At 47.1% G+C, this 22,507-nt stretch overlaps 2 protein-coding genes across 8 annotated transcripts; both read right to left on the bottom strand.

Moving 5' to 3' along the window:
- Positions 1–904: 904 nt before the first annotated feature.
- On the bottom strand, positions 905–13,770 carry lcp2a (lymphocyte cytosolic protein 2a). 7 transcript variants are annotated; one of them, XM_040027062.1, is made up of 21 exons: positions 11,696–13,770; positions 9,315–9,377; positions 9,189–9,235; positions 8,895–8,960; positions 7,878–7,900; positions 7,332–7,372; positions 7,019–7,112; positions 6,690–6,763; positions 6,504–6,564; positions 6,323–6,400; positions 6,124–6,146; positions 5,928–5,947; positions 4,586–4,675; positions 4,430–4,448; positions 4,204–4,219; positions 4,016–4,088; positions 3,851–3,882; positions 3,270–3,328; positions 2,776–2,850; positions 2,485–2,634; positions 905–1,528 (listed from the first exon to the last, which is right to left on the bottom strand). In XM_040027062.1, exons 1-21 carry the CDS (start codon positions 11,771–11,773, stop codon positions 1,379–1,381), a joined length of 1,332 nt encoding a protein of 443 aa, XP_039882996.1. In that variant the 5' UTR covers positions 11,774–13,770; the 3' UTR covers positions 905–1,378. The 7 variants fall into 7 exon arrangements, with proteins under 7 accessions (XP_039882996.1, XP_039882997.1, XP_039882993.1 ...); XM_040027063.1 differs by having other exon boundaries at positions 6,504–6,561; XM_040027059.1 differs by having other exon boundaries at positions 4,430–4,445; positions 6,932–7,112; positions 11,696–13,769.
- A 5,188-nt stretch (positions 13,771–18,958) lies between these two features.
- zmat2 (zinc finger, matrin-type 2) lies at positions 18,959–21,664 on the bottom strand. Its single transcript, XM_040027056.1, has 6 exons — positions 21,548–21,664; positions 20,493–20,592; positions 20,290–20,413; positions 19,864–19,937; positions 19,596–19,741; positions 18,959–19,515 (listed from the first exon to the last, which is right to left on the bottom strand). Exons 1-6 carry the CDS (start codon positions 21,563–21,565, stop codon positions 19,372–19,374), a joined length of 606 nt encoding a protein of 201 aa, XP_039882990.1. The 5' UTR covers positions 21,566–21,664; the 3' UTR covers positions 18,959–19,371.
- Positions 21,665–22,507: the final 843 nt, after the last annotated feature.

Below are 22,507 nucleotides of genomic sequence, written 5' to 3'. Positions count from 1 at the left end.
CTTAAAATTCAGGGAAATGAAGGACGCATTTGAGGGCTGCATTTCGAGCAGCCTTTGAATTGGGACAGCCTTCGTCTGTCGCAGTTACGTAATTAAAATGCGGCCTTTAAGGCTGCAGACCCTGGATTGGGATACAGCCAATATCTGAACATCTTACCTTGGGCAATAGAGAGGTCCCGCCCCTGACTATCTCTGATTGGTTTAGACCACGATATGGGCATGATGTGTGTGTCGGCTCAGTTTGGGCCAATAAATCATTCTAATGATTACCTGCAGTGTGCTCATTGGCTTATAACCTGTCAGACCCGCCCCTCTTCGTACCCTCTGCGTCTGAACACACTCTTCACACAGCTTTGATACTGTGTGTGTGTCGTTAATTTAAAAATAATGATTTACATGAACAGACGACTGAGTATGTTTTCTCTTCCTCCATTTCTGCTGCACCGTCCTGCGCCGCGCTCTGCTGCGCTGCGGGTCCAGGTCCTGCGACGACGTCACGTTTGAGCTGCGAACACAGAGCTGCTCTTCTGCACCGGGGTCTGCAGACCAGCACGCAGTGCACAGAGGGAGCTCAGATCGTCTCAGGCTGGTGTGTCATCATGGATGCAGCCCACACATCTGCAGCAGCTGTGATGATGTCATGATGATGTCATGTCTAAATAGAGCAAAGCTCTGATGAATGTTTCCTGCAGCGTGTTGAGTCTGAATCATGAAGAATTAAAGCAGCTCTGAAGAAAAGAGGCCAGACGTTTGTACAGTCGCCCCCTGCTGGACATTACAAAGAATGCAGGTTTAAGGCACGTCAGCATTGGCTGCTTCCGTCTTTTATCATCAGGTGATACAGAAGGCTGAAAAATATAAAGATGAAGGTTTTTGTGCTTTGTTAAAGAAATCCAGACACGAATGACATCACATGATGGTTTTATTGAGGACAGCTGAGACAGACAGGTGAACAGTGAAGCACAGGTTACGTGGAGGTGAGGACGTACAGGAAACTCTTCTGACAGAAACAGTCGGCTTAGTTTGAAAGTATTTTAAGTGAAGGCTGTAGATTTGGCCCAGCGTCATCGAGTGTTGACAGAAATCCCAAAGACAAGCTAAAACTTTTAAGAACTCTTCTTACGATTCAAAGGGACATTTTTTTGTCACAAACCCGTAAAAACTGAGGAACACAAAAAGGCAAACAAACAACTGAAGCAACATGTGCAAAAATCCAACATTTTCCTCTGGTGCCACACAGCACGCCTTCCTGGAAACAGGAAGACGTTTAGCACAGCCGCTAGTGGCGTTTGAACATTCATCGTAAATCTAACCGTTTCCCTCTGCTGCAAAATTCAGCCGTGCCGCTTCGATCCAAGTTTGATCCGGTTCAGTCCGGTCAGGACCAGTTCTGGCCACCCATGTAGTATCCTGCCGGGTCTGAGAGCATGCACTGGTTCTGCTGGCTGGCGCTCCGGTTTTTGGCATCGATGAGCAGCAGAGGAGACTGGGAATAATGGCTGATGATGTCACTGACTGACGGGAAGGACTGGACACACAAGACACAGTTAGATTATACCTCCCCCTACAGGTCAAACACAGTTATTACAGGTGAACGCTGAAGGTGGAACTTTACTGATGTTGTTAGGTAACCTTGGTAATCGCTCTGACATCACAGCATTTATATCAACAACCCCTCAAATTGTACTGGACGAGTTATGAAGGCCAACAAAAGTCTGGATGCTTCTCAGTGTTTACAAGAAACGCAGCAACTGGACCTGGAGTCACTGGATACGGTCACTTTCAGGTATTTCCCTGATCTTTATTACATTTTCATGTTAACACGTCTCTGTGCACTTATAATGTCACATACACAATCACACAGAGAACAACATGTAGTGACTTGTGTCCGAGCATTGTGTGTCTCTGCCCGTAGGTGCTGCTGCTAGCTACTCTTAGCTACTGTTAGCACATGTAAGCTTCGCCACAGTTTAAGCTTTAGTGTAATGTTAGCTGCCGTGATGTTAGCTTGTGACGTTATGATGTTGTTTAGTCGTCTCTTGTCAGCTGTCCAGAGACGGAGGGTCGCATGTCTACACTGTGATAACAGACAAGATTGATTTGTCATGTCAGAAGCCTAAGTTCAGGCGAGGAGGAGGAGGGTGGTCCTGGAGGAGGCTGATGAAGATGATGAGACAGAAAAGGAAACTATACATGTAAAAGTTGAAACAGATGCAGTCACCTAGTTTATCTGATGCTTGTATCTGTTGTGATGGGAGAAAAAGTAGTGATGATTTCACGTATGTAGTGATTGGACGTGATCAAAACTCCTTGTCAGGTCCAATATGGCGGACAGCTCTTGAGTGAGCTGCACATGACATCATGTGGAAAACCTCTGTAGCTGATTAAAGTGCCCTGAACACTGAAATCTGCTGCGAACGTGAATAAGAAAGCCTGAAGTAAACAGACATGTTGGCTGTATGACTGAAGAATCCAGGATTTTACCTCCTGGACTTTGAGTCCGGTTCCCAGCACGAACTGCTGGTTCTGCTGCCTGATCTGGATGTTGTAGACTTTGTCCTGGTAGTAGACCATCAGGGTGAAGGGCTGGTTCGCCTGCTGCCGGGTGCTGTCCCTCACCAGGTACGCCCCATCCTAGATGAGACACAGGATTTAAAATGTTTAGACCACAGTGTTAGCGTGCTGGGTATGTGACTGCTGCTCCACTGAGTCCTGATAAACAAGTTTGAAGCCTGAATAACAGAAACTTTTATTATGACGCTCTGTTCCTGGTACCTTGCGGACTCGTTTCAGACATCCTTCAGCCTGACCTCGGGTCACTTTACCCACATACCAGTGAGGGTCCAGCTCCTGCACACAGACACGCACAGTAATAAACCCTCTGATGACGAGCTCTGTGTGTGTTTCAGCAAAGACAAAGGAAACAGCACCACCTGCTGTTCACACTGAAGAACATCACCCAGAACATTGTTGTAGTTATTATTATTGTTGTTGTTGTCGTTAAAAGTACATATATTAAATCAAATACAAACAAAAACATCTGTGCCGTTTCCTGTATTTTAAATTAAAAACTCTGTCTGATAGAAATCGTCATTTCTTGATGAAGCTTTTATTGTGAAATACTTCCTCTGTGTGCAGTACTGACCGTGGGTCAGTAACTCATGCTGCTCCTCTTTAAAAGGTTCTGATCAGCATGGACCTCATAATGTTTATGTGACCCACGGTGCCCACGTGTCACAAAGACAAGCGCGTGTGTATTTTAGTGTTACCTGTGTGTATCCTGCTGCAGATGGAGGAGGACGAACTGACTGTCTGCCCGACGGCATCGCTGCAACACCACAAAAACACACAATCACACTACCATCACTTTACATTCATTTATCATGTCTATGTGCAAAGACAATAAAGGGCTATTCTACTCTATTCTATTCTATGTCCTGAGGACTCAACCAAACCACGGCCCAAACCAACCCACAGCTAACCTCACATGACCTTTTCACCCACTGTGTGTTTCAACTGTGACTCTGATGGAGCCATAGTCAAATATTTTATTTAAAAGAGCAGTCGCCCCCTGCTGGACATCAGTGCACTTCCATGTTGATTTAACTTTTAAGAAATCATTTTGTATAAATTTGTGCTGTTATTCATAAATCTGTTTATTCTAATGTATGAATCATTAAAACTGTTTCATCTCTGGTCTGCTGGACAAACTGAGCACGCTCACAGAGGCATTTTAAACCTTTTCACTGGTTTCAAATCGATTTCTGGAGTTTTATTGTGAAAGGACAGATGTATTTACACTCTGAGAAAAAGTGTATTTCACAAAATGTCAAACAAATTTTCTTCTTACGAGGTTGCAGTTTGTGTGGCAGCGATCCAGTCCTGTTAAAAACAATAAAAATAAGTTTACCATGAAATATTCTCTATTTTTCACTTAAAATTAAACTTGTAAAGGTTTGTGTTTTTGTAAACCACCACAAACAGAAATCTTATGGTCTAACGGTCACTCACATACCTGTCTCCCGTGGGAGGGCCCGGGGGTCCGGGCCGGAGAGGCTTGCTAAGGGGGAAAGTGTTGCTGTTTGACACTGAAGGGGAAAAACAGCGAGAACAGATTTAAACACACACGTTTTAAACAAGTAACAAAGTTTAAATGTTTTTTTTTATTTAGGAAGTAAATCTGGAAAAAATGAAAAACCTCACCTTCGTCTGGCAGCTGCTGAGGAAAAAAAGAAAAACACAAGAATTTAACTTTTATTTCCCAATGTTACAAACCTCAGACGAGGACATGAATACAAACAGATATCTTCATCTAACTCAGTGAAACACGATTTAAAATGTTCATTTGTTTAATCAGAGATATTAAACCTGGTGACAGTAAATAAATAAACTATATTTACACGTGTGTGTGTGTGTGTGTGTGTCGTACCGCTCTCCTCTCCGTCCTGCTGAAACAAACAAACCAAATGTGACTATTTTTCAAACATCGTCCTTCAGCTGTTAAATAAAAATATTTTGCTACAAATAAACGTTGAATTAAATAAACTGTAAACATCAAAGTGAATCGTTTGTCTTCAGGTGATACCTGCTGGGTGAGAGGTGGGAGTTGCTCCTGTTGATGTTGGTGGAGGGCAGAGGAGGTTTGGTAAAGGTGGGCGGATCCTCCTGCGGTGGCCTGCGTGCACCAACACACCAACATTTATTTACACAGCACAAACATGACAGTAACAAACACAATAACAATAAATAACAAGTCAGCGAATAAAGACCAGCACTGAGGTAGACTGCCTGATGTGAAGAGGAAGATCCAAAGCTTCAGTTTCAGCTGTGATGTAGCGGCAACAGCTGACCGGCGTGAACGAGGGGGGGTAAATATACAGGAGCAGAGCGTTTAAGGATTTAAAACCCAGTAAAAGGATTTTAAATTGAATTTTAAGCCAGTGTAGGGAGGCCAGAACCAGAGTAATATGCCCAAATGTTCTTTTACCAGTTAAAACCAGCTGCGGGCGTGACAGAGAGACCTGGCAGGTTACAAAAGCCTGGAGAGAAAAGGCTCGACCCTCCACAAACGTCTGAGGTGATAGAATGAAGATTTCATCACTGCCATCAAAACTAAGCGCAGAGTCGATTTTTACCCCAAGATTAGTAACTGAGCTCTTCAGGGTCAGTGCAGCAGAGTCAACATCTGGGGTACCAGAGGAATTCAATTTAACTTTATTTATATAGCTCCCAATCACAACAACAGTCGCCTCAAGGCGCTTTATATTGCACAGTAGATCCTACAATAATACAAACAGAGAAAAGCCCAACAATCATATGACCTCCTATGAACAAGCACTTTGGCGACAGTGGGGAGGAAAAACTCCCTTTTAACAGGAAGAAACCTCCAGCAGAACCAGGCTCAGGGAGGGGCGGGGCCATCTGCTGTGATTGGTTGGGGTGAGAGTTGAGGAACGACTGGGACTGGATAAAATTCATTTTACGTTCATTAAAATGTAAACATTTAGAGCCTCCATGACTTAACATGACTGAGACAATCAGGCAGCAGACCCACAGAGACGACAAAGCTGCCAGTCGTCAGCGTATAGATGAAATGTTGGGTTTTCAGAAGATCGCACCCAGTAGCAGGAGATGCAATGAAAACAGGAGTGGTCCAAAAATAGATCCCTGTGGTACACCCCACAGCAGAGCTGCCACAGAGGATGAAGCTAACCCAACTCAACACAAACGTTCCTGTTGGAAGGCGCCGAGATGGAAATCCTCACACGACGCTGTAGTCAGTGTACACAGATGTATACACTTACTGTCTTATTACCTTAGCATAGGACAGGAGCTACGCATGTTTATTCTTTGTAAAAGACGTTAAAAGTATAAATCTGCTTACTTACAATCTATTAAAAGATTAAAGAATTACTGTGTGTACACACCTCCAAGGTTGTCCGCCCGGCTGCAATAAGCAGAAAATGAATGTGAGTAAATGTTTGAATATGAACATAGTGAAACATTAGATCAGAGTTAGCGTGCGACGTTAGCGTGCGACGTGTGGAGCTGCTCGGGTCTAACTCTTCATCCGTGTGTTGTTTTTCTGGTTTGTCATGTGTACAAAGTGTTTTGTAAACTCACCCTGTCCCGCGTGTTGTTCGGTCCTGTGACGATGATAAAACAAACGTCATTCACAGTTTGATTTCAAACATAAAGTTCAGTCGTGTTGTTTGTTTTTCTTTATGTTTCGGTGGGACAGGCCACCATGGGAGGGATTTCCTCCAGCCCTGTCGGCCTGCACAGGTGAGTCAGCGGGCCGAGATCAGGTGAGGTCATTTACCTCTGATGGGGGACGAGTTGGATCCTGGACCTCTGCCTGGTTTGATGTGACGAAAGACCTGCGGTGGCTCAGGAGGCACTGAACACAAACACATGAAGAGCAGCTTTAACAAGGAGCCCAGAGGAATCACATGACCTGAGAAGATGTCATGTGATCAGCGTGTTTGCAGGAAGTTACTCACGCTTTCCAGGAGGTCGTGGACCACAATGAGGGGAGGGGTCTCTGCGAGCGTCCATGGGCTGCTTTGATAACACACACACACACACAGACACACACAGACACACTTAGCAAATACTTAACAAACTATTCTCAAGTATGTGTGGCGCCCTCTGTGGAGACACTCGGTACTACGATAAGCTTGACTCACCATCCGAGATGGTGGCGTAGAGACGGGGGGGCGGGGAGACACAGCGGGGGGCTGACTTCGGGACACATGGTTGTCTACACACACACACACACACACGTTTATAAAGCGTGTTTGGTTGGTCGTTATTTTCATCTCTGTTACAAACACTGAAACAAACTCGATGACTGCGTCTGGAGTCAGAAATGACCCAAATGATGATTCGATGGTAATATTTTCTGGCGTGTGTGAACTCATGAGGGTACCAATGTAATCCCCGTCCCCGATGGGCCGGGGGGGGCACAGCTTGTGGTCCTCTGCGGGTTCAGAAGGAGGCGGCTCGTAATCGTTACCCGCGTCCTGGTCATCGTTTGGGGACTCGTAGTCTCCCCCGCTGCCGTCATCGTCACTGTACGGACTCTCGTAGTCATCGTCAAATTCATCGTCCTGACCGAGGAAACGCAGAGAGAAGCTTGTGTTGGGTGGACGTCTAACACATGTATATCCTTTAAAATGTAAATGTGTACAATAATGAATCATCTTTGTGTAATTATTATTTATGTGTTCTATCTAATGTCACCTCTGTCATCGCTCTCATGTGTATTTTATGGTGTTTGCGACATCATGAATTTTGTTTTTATTTAGTAAATAAATCGATAAACTCACAAACTCGTCTTCGCCCCATCCCTGAGGCTCAGAGTTGATTTCTGCAGAGGAGAAAGCAGCAGGTTAACATCTGTGTTTCCAGATGTGACGAAGAAATAATCACAAAGACTCAAATCACTGACGACACGACGAGCTTTCAGACTTCGTAATAATACTGCAATTAGGTAAATATCTATTACAGATCCTTACTCATCATCGCGAAACTATGTGGTAATGCTAACCTGTTTCTATTGTTGTTTCTATTTCCTGTGAATTTTTATTCCAGCTTTGTCAAAATAAAATATTTACACTTCATCACAAACACTTCCTGCTTCTGTTCGATTGGAAAGTCCCCGTAAAATGGCAGCACACCCAACGTTATGTTTAAGTTTCACATATCAGGAACTCTGATCTGGTGTGACGGAGGTGAACGCAGTCTGATGGAAACTACACTGAAAATTCCACCACATTACAAAGGATTTTATTCTGAAACAACTAATACATGTGACGATTATTCAAACCATCCATGGCTCTGTGTAGAAACATTAAACATTAATAAATTCTTACCTGGTTCTTGATATTTGGACGTCCTGTGAGAAAAAAAGGTGTGAGAAAGTCAGAGCTGAGTCAAACCTCAGCGCTGCTCAGGTGATGTTTTTAAATAGATGTAAAATAACCACAAAGACAAAAAACAGTGTGCAGGAAACACGAACAAAGCTCTTTTATGACTCAACTGTAAAAGTTTTAGCACCTTCTTCTGATGCTTAAGTTTTATCAAGCAAACATCCAGAAAAACAGTCTTTAAGCAACAACAGAAGTCAACTTTCCCTTTTAGACTTCACTTAGAGATAAACTCTAATATAAAGAAACATGAGTCTGTATGTTGTTATTCGTATAAATAAGCTGGCCGTGACAGAGCTCCCAGTACAGCGTGTGCCTCTAAGACAGACGACAGCTAGCATGAAATGTTGGCTCGCACCATTCAGCAAACAATTTCACACAAACCACATTATAACAGCAACCAGCGAGCTAACGTCAGCGTGCTGCTCAGAGTCTGCATCAGTTTCATGTACTCAGCAAAGTCTTGATAAATCTTTGAAATCATTAACAACAAATGAGTGCCCGGAGGCGTTTCAGGTGGTTGTTTGTTCAGACATGTGATGCTAAAATCGACCCTTATTTAACGTTACGATCATTTTAGCTGCTAAAGTAGTTTGACAGGTCGGTCAGTCGCTAATTCAGACAGTGTTTTACCAGCAATAAAGCTAGCAAGCAAATAAGCTAACGTTAGCCAGCTAGCCATTGCTTAGCAACGCAACATGAATTTTGCGATTAACATGAGGTGATGCGTTTCTCAGAAAACGGTTTGTGTGAATCAACCTTCACTGTCTGCTGGCGTGCTCCATGAGCGAGCCTTTCAGAATAAGATACAGGTTCTTCTATGAACACAGTCCAACAGTATTCTGGCCCTATCTGGACTTTGTGCTTGAACAGATGTATAGGAGACACCAGTGGTTACCAGACTGTCGTTTCATTGCCACGATTAAAGCACGGGCTGTTGTTATAAGCAGAACATGAGCGTACTTTTTAATAAAGAAGCCTCCCCTCTTCTCCTTCTTGTTGATTTCACTGTTGAGTTTGGAGATCATCCTGCAGAGACATGGATACACGACGTCACAGTGTGGTTAACCCTCGCCTGGGTCTCCCTCAGCTTTCAGACTATACCACATAATCAGCACATCTAACATCAAACACCAGCTTTGGTTACAAGTGAAGACTTTCTGTTAACAGTACTGATCCAGTAAAATGTCTCTCAATCAAAGCTGTGGCCCAGGCCGACTGCAGTACCACAGCGCAGCAGCAGAGGGCAGTACTCACGGAGTATGAAGTTTAGGGAATTTCTGGAGGTCGTTGTCGCTCAGATTCTGCAAAAACAAACAGGGTCACATCCTTCCCTACACCCTTCTTTCCTTTTCCAGTTTTATTTTCTTGAGTTGAACTCACCACAAATCTGGAACCAGAGATGGAGTGCTTCAGCACGACTTTGTCACAGCCGGACAGATTCATCTGCAACAGGGACGTCACAGGGACATATCATTCAAATATGAACACATCTATTTATTATTATTGTTTTATTATCACTGTTTCTTATTCGATTCTTTTCTGTCTTCCAGGAAATACCGATTCTTCCTCACGTATGGACGTGATGTTCTCCGCAGATGATTCTGTGAATGTGAAACATCTAAACTAACACACTGTGGCGGAGGTGTGGTCCCGGGCGCGGCTGCAGGGGAGGAGTGGTGCAGTGGGCTCAACGGGGCGGTGCTGGAGATGCCGGTGAGAACAGCTGATGGCGATTTGGACTGATAATGGTTTCCTTCCCTTTTTATAGTGAGAGGGAGAGGAGCGGGGGGGGGGGGGGGGGGGGGAATCAGCTGGGACCGACAGCTGTCAGACTGTGTTCATATCATAACCTGGGAAAACTATAAATAAATGTGGAAGCTGGTGATAAAGACCTGTGTGTGTGTGTACCTGTGTATAGTGCATTTCACACACACGCAGTGACGCAAAGCAAAGATAAGAATCGGTTTCTGATGTCACAGTTGCTGGCGACACCGCCTCGCTCCAGACTTTCAGCTGTAACTGCTTATGGACGGGACTGAAGCGTTAGCGTCATTTTGTCCCACACAGACTTCCTCAGATTTCCTGCTGATTCTCAAAACATAGCCAAGCACGAGCGACTCGTCGGCATCAGTGAGATGAGCTCACAGAGCTGGTCTGAGGTTCGACACAAACAGGCATCGGCCTCTTTTCCACGTTTCGTGTTGTCATGACGATTCTTCTTCTTGGTGCAGAACGAGCCCACGTTTGAACAGATTTGATAAATGAACACGATGCGGCCTGAGTGGTAAAGGAGTCTGTGGGTTGCATCCACCAATCATTAAAAGCCTCTGACATCAGACGCTATAAAAGAATCGCTCGGAAACTTTGTGTCGCGCTGATAGAGCCAGTCTTTTATGCTGATGAAGCACAGAGTGCAGATAGGGTGGAGTAGGTGGAAGATGGAGATAAGGGACGAGTGCATCAGAGTCAGAGAGGCTGAGGTGGTTTGGAAGAAGCTCAGAGGAGGTTCATGGATGTAGCGAAGGAGGACATGAACAGCGTGTGACAGAGGAGGATGCTGGGGTGGACGATCTGCACGGGACTGAAGCGTCTCCGCTGAGCGAACGTCCCGCAGGCTTGTTGTGCAGAGATCAGTGAGGAGACATTCAGAGTGAAAATAAGCCCACAGGGATTTCTTCTACAGAAGTTCACCCCATGATTTGAATGTTTGGCCGCGTCTGTAACAAGTTACAGTTATTATCTCCCACATGTTGCTATTCTTGCCTCCGAGCACGCATGCTGAAACACCGTAGGCCTTAAATAACCCCATCAAACCCCAAATGGAAAATAACGACACTTCCTGCGGCTCTGCGCCGACGTACAGCTTTCATCTGCTCCACCTGCCTGCTCCGATACTTTGCACCATCAAACTGCTGCTAAGTGACCTAAAAATAATCAGATGTGATCAGATGTTAAAGTCTGTTAAAGTAAGACGAACTGTTTAGATTATAAGAGATGCACAGGAAGGGGAAACCCGGCAGTTTGTCACATCTCACTCCTCTTCATGCAGCCGCCTTCAGACGCGAGCAGCTAACGGCTAACGCTGCTGCTTCTGAAGTGTAACTGACACCCGGCTGCCTTTGTCCTTGTTCTCGGGGACTTTTATCCAAACGCATCACAAACACTTCCTCGTTAAACCCGCTGCTTCTCTGAGTCGTTACGTCACAGCGTTTGAACTTCTGCAGAAAAATGTCACATCCCTGCGATCAGCAGGAAAGCTGTACGCAATCACGCTGTGGCAGAGCCGACGACAGTTACTCAGTCCAGCCTTTAACTACAGATGCACAAAGCACCAGAAGCATCGGGCTGACATATGAAGCTGGCTGCACGTCTGATCGCATGAAAGTTTGCATTATTACCATTGTTTGACTGACCGTCTGAACTGCACCTCTGCATTTTGAATGACATCATCAGTGAGGTCACTGCACTAACAGCGAGCCAGAGCTTTACTGAAGTGTTGTTGATCAGCACGCTACGCCAATGTTTCAAACACAGGGCATCAAACACTGAAGCTGCGGTCACCACGTGTCATCGAGCTCCGTGTCGGGCAGGTGCAGCAGCTCACCTGAGCCTCTGAGGTGAGCTGCTGGTCACTAACGTTCGGTTTGGTTCACGGCGCCGTCTGAGCGTGAGTCAGCTGACCCCGCCGCTCGGAGGATCCCGAGGAGCTGAAAACGAGGACGTACACGAGGACGCACGAACAGTACGGACGGAGGCCTCACCCTTCTCAGGTAGTCCGCCAGCTGCTGCGGGTTCCACCCCATCATGTCCGACCTGGACGGCATGCGGTCCGAACTCATCCTGCTCAATGCTCAAAGGCACGACGTCAGCCCGGCTGCTGTCAGACCCAGAGCACGCTAACATCTGAGAGAAAGAGGCGATCTTTGAGCTCGCTCCTCGTCCTCTGAGGAAGTGATCGGGCTCGTAGTTTCTGCGCCGTTGTTCTCCTTCAGCCCGCAGTCTGACTAACGGGCCTCGCCGCCTCTTCCTGTGAAGACTCAGACGTCTCTGAAAGACAGAAAAGCAAATAGCTGCGAGCGTCTCAGCTTTTACTTTCCCAAACCGAGTCGTCCGGTCTAACTGCGCGAGCGTCCGTCCGGCAGCGCAGGCAGCAAAGAGCAGGCAGACATGTCACCCGGGCCCAAAATGGCTTCCTCCTCCTCCACTCCTTCAGTCTCTCTCTCTGCGTCTCTCTTTCCTCTCTCTCTCTCTCGCTCAGAGGAAGTGAAGTGGGGGATGGATGAAGGCAGCATCACCCCCACCCCCCGTCTGACCACAGAGCGGAACAGCGTCTGCAGCTGCACCCACTCGCTGCAGCGACGCTGTCGAAATGCCAAACAGAGGAACAAACGAACCCCGGATCAGCTGGCACTGCCCCGACCCCGGGTCAGCCCAACGGAGGGCCTCCATCAGTGCCGAAGGCCAGGGTCGTTACCCAGCATGCATCTGTGCAGTCAAGCCACCTCTGCACATTCTGAAAAATGTACTCCAAGTATTCAAAGTAAAAGTATTGTTTACCAAAACAGTTTGTGTATCGGGCTGTGAAATGTTTACATCTGCTGTTTAACATGGGGGTCTATGGGGACGGGCTCACTGCTGCCTCTGCTGGGCGTCAGAGGAACTGCACCGCTCAGAGCAAACCTGAAAAAGTCGGGACGAAAACAAGAGCTCATATTTTATTCGTGATCGAACACAGAAAACAAAAGATTAAAGTGAGAGAATGAGCCATCTCAGAAAAGCTCGTGCTGAAGAGGCGGAGGAAGATTTACCAGCTGATCATGTGACCTGTCAGCAGCTCGGTCACATGATCGAGGATAAAAAGAGGTTCTCAGAGAGGCAGAGCTTCACCAACATGAATCATGTTCCTCACCGTGAACAGTTCATCAGCGTTCTCAGAGAAGCTGGAGGACGCTCTGTGGGACGAGGCCGATGACCGTGAGCTTCAGCAGATGAGTCTCAGGAACACTCCCTGAAACCTGCTGGGCGTGTTGTCCACACGTGCAGGTTACAGCTCCACCACAATGGAGGTGGTCCGTCCCAGCCAATCAAGGACGCCGCGCCGTCAGACTGAAGAGGGCAGGGAGCGTCCGGCTCGTTCTCAGGGCTCAGGTCAAAGCCTGCAGCTCTGTGTGGCCTTTATGTTTGAGCAGGACGATGCTAACCTGCAGCGCAGGAGAGGGGACACACGGACCTGTCCCACGTTGTTGGACCTGTGGTTGTTCTTCATTATAAGAGCTTATTTATCACAGGCCCAACATTTGATTTTATATGAAAGAGCAAACACAGAGGGCGAGCCGCTGCGATGACACGGATGATGTTTTAAAACATCAGTTTTAAACGAAACGATAAACTCAGAAACACGTCGTCCCACTTTGAAGTCTCACCTGAGTCGTTTAAACTCAGATCATTGAACTCATGGATGCTTTGGCACTAATGTGTCTCCATACAAACTGGAGATAAGGATGGAGTGATGGATGCGCTCATGTTTCACTTCTTCACACTAAGTTTAGCTCAGGAAAGCCCCTCGTCTGCTACCTCCTCCTTCCCTGAGGTCACATGGCTCAGTGACTCAGGAGCATGCAGCACCATGGCAGAGGTGCATGATGGGAGAGCAGACATGTAAACGAGGCGGTGGCAGCTGACGGTAACGGCTCGCTGCAGCGTGAAAAACAAAACCCCGCCTCCATTACAGCCTTCTGGCTCCTGATTGGACCATTTCAGGAAGCAACAGCGTTTATTTGTTTGTTTAATTACTTTATTTTTAAAAAATGACAAATGAGTCACAAACAAACAAAAACACCAAAACACAACATCTGCAAACACATGTTGCTGTGTTTAGTTGCAGATGTTGTGTTTGGTTGCAGATGTTGTTTAGTTACAGATGTTGTGTTTTTGGTTGCAGATGTTGTGTTTAGTTGCAGATGTTGTGTTTAGTTGCAGATGTTGTTTTTGGTTGCAGATGTTATGTTTAGTTGCAGCTGTTATGTTTAGTTGCAGCTGTTATGTTTAGTTGCAGATGTTGTGTTTGGTTGCAGATGTTATGTTTAGTTGCAGATGTGTTTTTGGTTACAGATGTTGTGTTTAGTTGCAGATGTTGTTTTTGGTTGCAGATGTTGTTTTTGGTTGCAGATGTTATGTTTTTGGTTGCAGATGTTATGTTTAGTTGCAGATGTTGTGTTTTTGGTTGCAGATGTTGTGTTTAGTTGCAGATGTTGTGTTTTTGGTTGCAGATGTTATGTTTTTGGTTGCAGATGTTATGTTTTTGGTTGCAGATGTTATGTTTAGTTGCAGATGTTGTGTTTTTGGTTGCAGATGTTGTGTTTAGTTGCAGATGTTGTGTTTTTGGTTGCAGATGTTATGTTTAGTTGCAGATGTTGTGTTTTTGGTTGCAGATGTTGTGTTTAGTTGCAGATGTTGTGTTTTTGGTTGCAGATGTTATGTTTAGTTGCAGATGTTGTGTTTTTGGTTGCAGATGTTATGTTTAGTTGCAGATGTTGTGTTTTTGGTTGCAGATGTTATGTTTTTGGTTGCAGATGTTGTGTTTAGTTGCAGATGTTGTGTTTTTGGTTGCAGATGTTATGTTTAGTTGCAGATGTTGTGTTTTTGGTTGCAGATGTTGTGTTTAGTTGCAGATGTTGTGTTTTTGGTTGCAGATGTTATGTTTAGCTGCAGATGTTGTGTTTTTGGTTGCAGATGTTATGTTTAGTTGCAGATGTTGTGGTTTTGGTTGCAGATGTTGTGTTTAGTTGCAGATGTTGTGTTTTTGGTTGCAGATGTTGTGTTTTTGGTTGCAGATGTTATGTTTAGTTGCAGATGTTGTGTTTTTGGTTGCAGATGTTGTGTTTAGTTGCAGATGTTGTGTTTTTGGTTGCAGGTGTTATGTTTAGTTGCAGATGTTGTGTTTAGTTGCAGATGTTATGTTTAGTTGCAGATGTTGTGTTTTTGGTTGCAGATGTTATGTTTAGTTGCAGATGTTGTGTTTTTGGTTGGTACGTGCAATGTGGCGCCTGCAGCGAGCATGAACCAGCTGCTTTTTGTTCTGGTCATTAATCAGCAGCGCTGAGAGGAAACAAACCACACTTCCTGTTCTACTTCCTGTTGATCAAACTCAGTTTCAACCGCGGTGCCAAGAAAAGAAAACGGTGCATGAGGTCTGACACAGGCAACCTGAGAAAAACCACAGTCCAGAAAATGAGCTCAGGTTTTAATTTTAAACCAGGTTAATGGTTAATAAATAATAATCAGTACTGAGGTCACGATCAGTCGGAGCGAGTGATGAAAACAAAAAAGAAAAATGTACCAAAAGTATGTGGACACGTAGTTAGTATACAGGAGGTGGACATGGCCACCATGAGGTCACCTGAGTCCATGCGGCCGACTCGCAGTGGAGCCTCTGTTTCTCTCTCCAATGCGTGGATCCTTCAGTCCCACTAACTTAACCTTTGACCTCATGGCTGTTTGACAGGAGACGTGGCTGTTTCAGTTTACACTGAGGGCCGGTATTCTGTGTGATCAGCGGCCTCTGCGTTCCTGTTTTGATGGCGCTGCAGAAATCTTTCAGCGCTCCCGCTGACTCAATCTCTAATTCCAGTTTTGACGATGTGGAAGTAAAAATGTACGTTTCTGCAGCGACTTCTCGATCCGAGCTGCTGACACGAGCCTCAGCGCGGCGCTGAAGGCTTCCTCAGTAACCTGAAGTCGTCTCCGTGGGTCACCTGACCTCACACTGACTCTGCTGCAGACTCAGGTGAGAGAGGCAGACGTACGAGGGAATCTGGAATCTGTTTGTTTTGTGGATTCACGTCAGAAACACAAGTCAAATAAAAGCTGCTCAGCTTGGTGGGAGTAGAGAGGGTCGCTCTGGTGTCGCTGCGTCGGACCGCAGCAGGCGTTGTTTGGTAAACGCACCGCTGCTTCTAACATTCACACTCCAATGGAGGCATCAGAGAGGAAGGATGCATGCGGGCGGAGCAGGTGGGGATCAAACCACCAGCCCTCTTATTAGTAGGTGACCTGCTCCACCTACAGCCACCCTGGTCGCGCTCTCTTTGTGATGAAGTGAGAAACTCGCTTCCTGCTGCATCTTCTTCACACACTTCCACAAACATTGTAGAAGAGCTCAAATCTGCAGGAGGCTGACGGACCCACAGCTCTGCGTGGCGCCCTCTAGTGTGTCAGCCCTGTAACTGTACCTGTTGGGTCAGACTGACCGATCCCACAGGTGTGAAAAACGTTTGCACACCTGAGCGAGCAGCAGGGATGCAGCTGGTTTTCTCTGAACGATCTTCATGTCTGCTGACTCTGATCGAGGTCGACTGTTTTAAACAAGTGATTTTTCTATTAATGGTATTGGCTGATTGCTGACACACACACACACACACACACACACACACACACAGAGGTGAAAGGATAACCTCTGTCCTGTGATTGGATGTTGGGATGGTTGCAGCACTTCCTGTACGAGGAGTCGTCGTTTCTGATGAAGGCGAGGTGAGCTCAGCTCACAGAGTTTAACCTGCACGTTCACATGAATGGGGCGGAGCCAGCAGCATTAGACCAATCACAATAAGCGATCAGTGTATGGACAGCAGAACTCAGAGGAGGAGAAACAGTAACAGCTGCTGGCTGATCGGGCCTGTGTGAGTGACTCAGGGCGATCGGATTATTACTGAGTAATTACGTTTTTGTTGTTGCCTGTCCCGTTTGGCTCTTTTGCATCAGAATTATTGTCTAAAGACAAAGAAAGATGCCCAACGGATTTACTTTACCAAATTGACCATCCCAGCTTTGCCTTATTGGTCTATTTGATTCACCTTTTATTGTTTATTTTATTTTTTATTTTCACTTGCTAGATACGGGACAGACTTGACTGAGGAAAAGAAAGAGGGGGAAAAACAGCGGAGAAGAGGGACGGGGGAGAAGGGCAAAAAACAAAAACCAACTAAATAAGCAGACAAAAAATACAAATATCGATCACCTGTTGAGAAAGAAAAAAGAAAACAAGCAGAAGAAAAAGAGAGTAATAGAATAAACAACATCACAATGATATATGGGAATATGACAGTAAATACTAAATATTAAACATTATTGTGCAGCACATAAGATCAACAGCACACAGTGTGCTTTGAGGTAGGAGCCAAAAAGGGTGTAGTTTGTGGGTGTGATCACCCGTGTGTACACCTGTGAGCATGGACGCGCTTGTTTTTAAAAGGTTCCTTCATGTAATGATCTGCTAGAGGGTGTGGGGGGGCCACAGCCCCGTCCTCCAGGGCATGAAGCAGGTATGGAGGAGATCAAAACTCCAGACATCCAGAGGCCCCCAGAACACAAGAGACCAAGGAAGACCCACAGAGGGGCAGCCGCGCCACTGTCCCAGTAAGAGCTGAGGAGAGTCCCAGATGAGGGCTCACTCAGCAGCCGCGGAGCAGAAGCCAGGGGGAGTTGCAGTGACGCGCCCGTGAGCTCCGCCGGCAGCCAGCCATGCCTGAGTGACCGAGCCCCAGGCCGAGAGGCCGGGGGCACCCCACCTCCGAAGTGGCCCGAGCGAGCCCCAGGCTCCAGGCCCCGATAAGCGGCCGCCAAGGAGTGAGCCGGTGTGTACCTGGACGCCCATCCCCGGACACAAAGAACCACCAACGCACCGATGTCTGAGGGAGTCCGCCACTGGCAGGGGAAGTGGTGGTAGGGGGAGATAGGCCTTCAAACCTTGGAGGGCCTGAGATGTCCCCAGAGAGGTGGCGTCTGATACCCAACCTGACATATAGACACAGACATACAGGCACACACAGACACAAACATCCATTCCCACCCTCATGCTCTCATATGCACTTACTCCACACTCAACCAACGTGGAGACAGACATGAAGAGACGCTGTACACACGATCACACTCCCCAAGCGTACTCTACAAACCGGGTCTAGGTACCCTTGCCCCTGGAGGGGGGAACTGCACCCAGACCCAGGTGGTGTTACCCTTTTCCCTGTGGTGGGGGGAGGCAGACCGCCCCGACTCCGCAGCAGCAGGGAGGCCCCACACTCCAGACCGCAGTCGGATGGCCAACTCCTCCTCCTAGCCCCCCCGCTCCAGCAGGCCGCAGAGAATGGGGGTGAGAGAAGACTCCAAACCTCCCTCCACCCGCTCATTGTAGTGTTGATGCATGTGTGTTCTAAGGTGCATTTAAAACCCAGGAGGGCATGGAGCTACCTGCCAGAGAGCAGCAGGTAAGCGCATGGTCCCTCCTGCTAGCCCTCAATGTCTACGTGTATTTAACATTGAGAGGTGGGCAACAACGCCAGGGGTGAGGTGTACACCCTGATGGTCTTTTGGAGTCCGTGTAGCGTGCCCACCCCCAAGATCCTATATGTATGTGTAATGAGAGTGTGAGTAATGTGAATGTCTAAGTTGTGGGATAAAATTGAGGCAGAGGCAGCCAGAAGGGGACAGGGGGGGGGGGGGCTCCTCTGCACCCTGGTGACACACCCCTACTCCAAGGCCCTGCATGTGTGGGTGGTTGTGGTGGAGCGGGAAGAGGGAGGCAGCTGGAGATGGGGAGGGAAGGAAGGGAGGGGCAAGTGACCCCACCCTGGGGCCAGCTCCCCCGCTGACCCCAGTAGGCACCCCCATACTCCGCGACCCGCCAGGGAAAGGGGGCCCAGGCCCATCCAGACCGGGGCCCAGCGCAGCAGCGCCTCCTGGCCCCACAGAGCCCGGGACAGTCCACCCAACCCCACCACAGAGAAAACTGCACCCACCCCACCATCCACTCATCTTCCAGACTACATAAGACAATAGATGCCCAGGCTGAGATCTTCCTCCACCTCTCCTGTATCTCCTGCAGAGAGAGTTCCTGAAGAGAGGAGAGGTCCTGCAAGATGACCTCTGACCTTGAATGAGTGTCACTCTTGAAAGGCAAGCGTCACGCTGATGTCTGGAACAAACAGCCTGGGTTCTGTGGTGCGTTCACTGACACAAACAACAATCAGAAATTTAAAAAAACAAAAACTGTTTATTACAATTTGAATTTCCCAGCATGCCTAGGGGCTGATACAGACTGTCTGAGCTGTGCTTTAAATAAAGTTTACGTTTTGTGTGTTTGAATCAAAACTTTATGTGAAGAAGCCCAAACACAAACCCGAGGAGCTGACAGCTACTTCCTGTCCGACCTCTGACCTGTTGTATTTACTGCTTGCAGGATTCAAGAAACACTTAATCAGCATCCAGTAAGCGGCAGGAAGCAGCTGATTACATCTGAATGGACTAACAAAATAAAAGTCTGGCTGTGAATAACAAAGTAAGAGTCCAAGACGAGCGCCGATGCTACTCCGCCTAAGTCCGAACCTCCGCCTGATGTAGAGAGGGCGGGGTAGAAACCTGCTTCCTGCCTGAGAGAGGCGGAGCTTCAGTGGCTCTTCTTGGACGAGCCGAAGCCAGAGAAGCCCATCACTGCCGCCATCTCTTCGTCCTCCTCGAAGTCCACGTCCTCCTCCGCCCGTCGCTTCCGCTCCTTCTGCTTCTCCTTCTTGTACGCCTTCGCCTTCTCCTCCTAAAGACACGCAGCACAGACACCCGTGAGGAACGCGCTCGTCCCGAAAGCCTCACGAGATCCATAAAACTCCTCCTCACCTCCTCCCGCAGCTCCTTCATGCGCTCCTCGAAGTCGTACTCCTTCTGCTTCTCCTCCAACTTCTTCTTGTTCACCTCGAATCTCTTCTTCACCTGATCAAGAGACGAGCGCTCCACCCGCATCGACATGCCCAGGTTCCTCTGATCTGCTCACACACACACACACCACCTGCTGTTCACACTGAAGAACATCAGCAATGATGTGTGTGACATGATTTTCAAAATAAAAGCCTCCTCTCTGATCAGGTGTTTTTGGCTGTGAACTCACGTTTTTTGCCGTTGATGTGATCCAGGAAGTTGATGGAGTCTTTGACCACACAGTCGCACACGTTACAGTAATACCTGAAACACCAAAGGAAGAAAAAAGGTCACCTGTATGTCCTTGCTCCGCCTATATAAGGAGAATGGCGGCAGCAGCTGAGCAGCCCAAACTTTGAGCGAGGTCATCAGATAAGTTTGTGTGAGAGAACAGAGCTCTACTGACTTCAGCTGACAGTGTGGGCGGAGCTTGTCCTGACACTGACCTCCTTGTCAGTGAGTGAGCCTTCATCACGCCATATTTTCACCTGTAAAGCAGCTGCAGCTGACTTGTGACATCACACGTCACGTCAGCGGTTGCTTTCGTTCAGCTTTTGTTTTGTTCTCAGTCTGCACGACAACTTGAAGAGACGATGGCGTGTGAACCTGGTCTTACCCGCCCATCTCGGCCTGCGGTGTGGTCTTGGTGATGACAATGGTCTTCCCCAGCTTGGACTCCAGGTCCACCTTGTAGTCCCGGTGACGCAGGAGGTCCCGCTTGACCGGCGGCGCAGTTTTTCCTGAAGGTGCGAACATGTGACAGGTTAATACAGAAAGTGAAAGCCTAAGCTCCTCCCTCTGAGCGGCTGATGTTCTTACCATCTCGCCGCTCGCGCTCCCTCTCCTCCACCAGACGTTTCTGGGCGAGGTTCTCGTACTCGTCTTTGTCCCATTTCCGCCTGAAGTCGTTTTTACTCGACTGGAAGAGAAAAGAGAGACGCTGCCGTTACCGCGCTTCCTGTCAGAGCTGATCACAGAGTGGAAATCACAATCCACAGAAACGTTGATTCAGTGACATGAAATCATTAATCATTTCTGGTATTATTGATAAGTCCCCATTCAGAGGTCAAAACACGGTCTGAGCTTCAGCTTTTATTTTTAACTGCTAAACTTCTGTCATCCTCTATTTTATGTATATAAGATTTAGACTGGGTATTTACGGGTGTATACACACATACATACATAGACAGATATATACATGTGTGTGTCGTTTACATATTGTTGTGATTTACATTGCTGTGCTTGAGGGTCAACCGGAACCAAACTCCTTGAATGTGTTTGTGCATACACACGGCCAATAAACGTGATTCTGATTCTGAAAATAAAGACGTCTAACTTTCACCTCCACCTGCTGCCTCCTCTCTCTACAAATCAAACATGTGGCTTATCACTAAAATACAGATCATCTTAAAGTCAGAAAAGCAGCAAGTCTTTATATCTGAAATAAAAAACATTTTAATTCAAGCCTGAGCTGAGTTCCTTGTTTTGAGGTGAAGCTTTTATTTTGACAGGCCGGAAGTCACACCGCTTGCGCTAACAGGCTAACACTGATCAGCTAATCTGTTTCCGAGCTGCAGGAAGGACAAGAACAAACACGAAGTGCCAAGCAGCAGAGAGTGGGTTAACGAGCACTGGCATAACGTTTAGAAAACGTCTGAAATGAAACCGGAAACGCTGAACAGGGTCACGGTTAGCATGCTAGCTGCTGCTAGCTAAGTGCGCTGCAAACAGCTGTCTAAAGACGGAGAACCGGCTTGAACCGGACCCGGTAACAACCGCGACTACGACAAATCCCGAGAGTGAAACACGCCGTGCTCACACCGCCGAACTTTCATGTTTTTACTCTAAAGAAGAAGAAACGCTCAGAAACTCACCCCGCTGCCTGACGCCATCTTGTTTACTTGTGACCGGAAATGACGGCAGCCGCTGTAGCGTCATTTTTTCAACAGAGATAGAAAGAGCGCCACCTGCAGGATAAGAGGAGGTGAGGATATGAGGCCCCAGCGCGGACAGGAAACAGATTTGGTCATTCCCGAACAAAATAAGTCCCATCAACACCCGCGACGACAGAACGTTTATCAAACCCATCGCTGCTTCAGTCTCAGCAGGTTTACCAACCTTCACGTCTGCACGACGAACCTGCAGCACTGACGGCAGCGAGCTCTGAGCTCAGCGTCAGGATCTGTCAGGACTGCTGAGCGCTGGGTGGGAAGTTTCCCTGTCAGGACTCTCACTGCAGCATTTTGGATTAACTGAAGGCTTTTCAGGGAGTTTTTAGGACTTCCTGATAATAATGAATTACAGTCGTCCAGCCTGGAAGTAATAAATGCATGAACTAGTTTTTCAGCGTCACTCTGAGACAGGATATTTCTAACTTTAGAGATGTTGCACAAATGGAAGAAAGCAGTCTTACATATTTGTTTAATATGTGCATTGAAGGACATGTCCTGGTCAAACATGACTCCAAGGTTCCTCACAGCGTTACTGGAGGCCAAGGTAATGCCATCCAGAGTAAGAATCTGCTTAGATACCATATTTCTAAGATTTTCAGGGCCGAGTACAATAACCTCAGTTTGATCTGAATGAAGAAGCAGAAAGTTAGAACATAAGAAGATCCTTTATGAGCTTCACGTTGTTTCTGTACTGGGATGAGCTCTGAAGCCTGAAACGTCAAATACACCGTTCCTCTGCAGATCATCAATGAGCTCTTTCAAGAGTTTTTGATGGGTTGGAGTAAGTATTGAAGTCAGATTGAGACAAAAGCCCACAGAGCCCTCGTTACCCACAGCAGCAGCACCGATGTTAGCGGCTTGTGTCAGATTGGCGTTAGCACA

Source organism: Simochromis diagramma, unplaced genomic scaffold (assembly GCF_900408965.1).
Source record: "Simochromis diagramma unplaced genomic scaffold, fSimDia1.1 OVJJ01000773.1, whole genome shotgun sequence".
Taxonomy (NCBI): Eukaryota; Metazoa; Chordata; class Actinopteri; order Cichliformes; family Cichlidae; genus Simochromis; species Simochromis diagramma.
The sequence above is the reverse complement of the archived record's forward strand: the minus strand, read 5'-3'. Positions and strand labels throughout refer to the sequence as shown.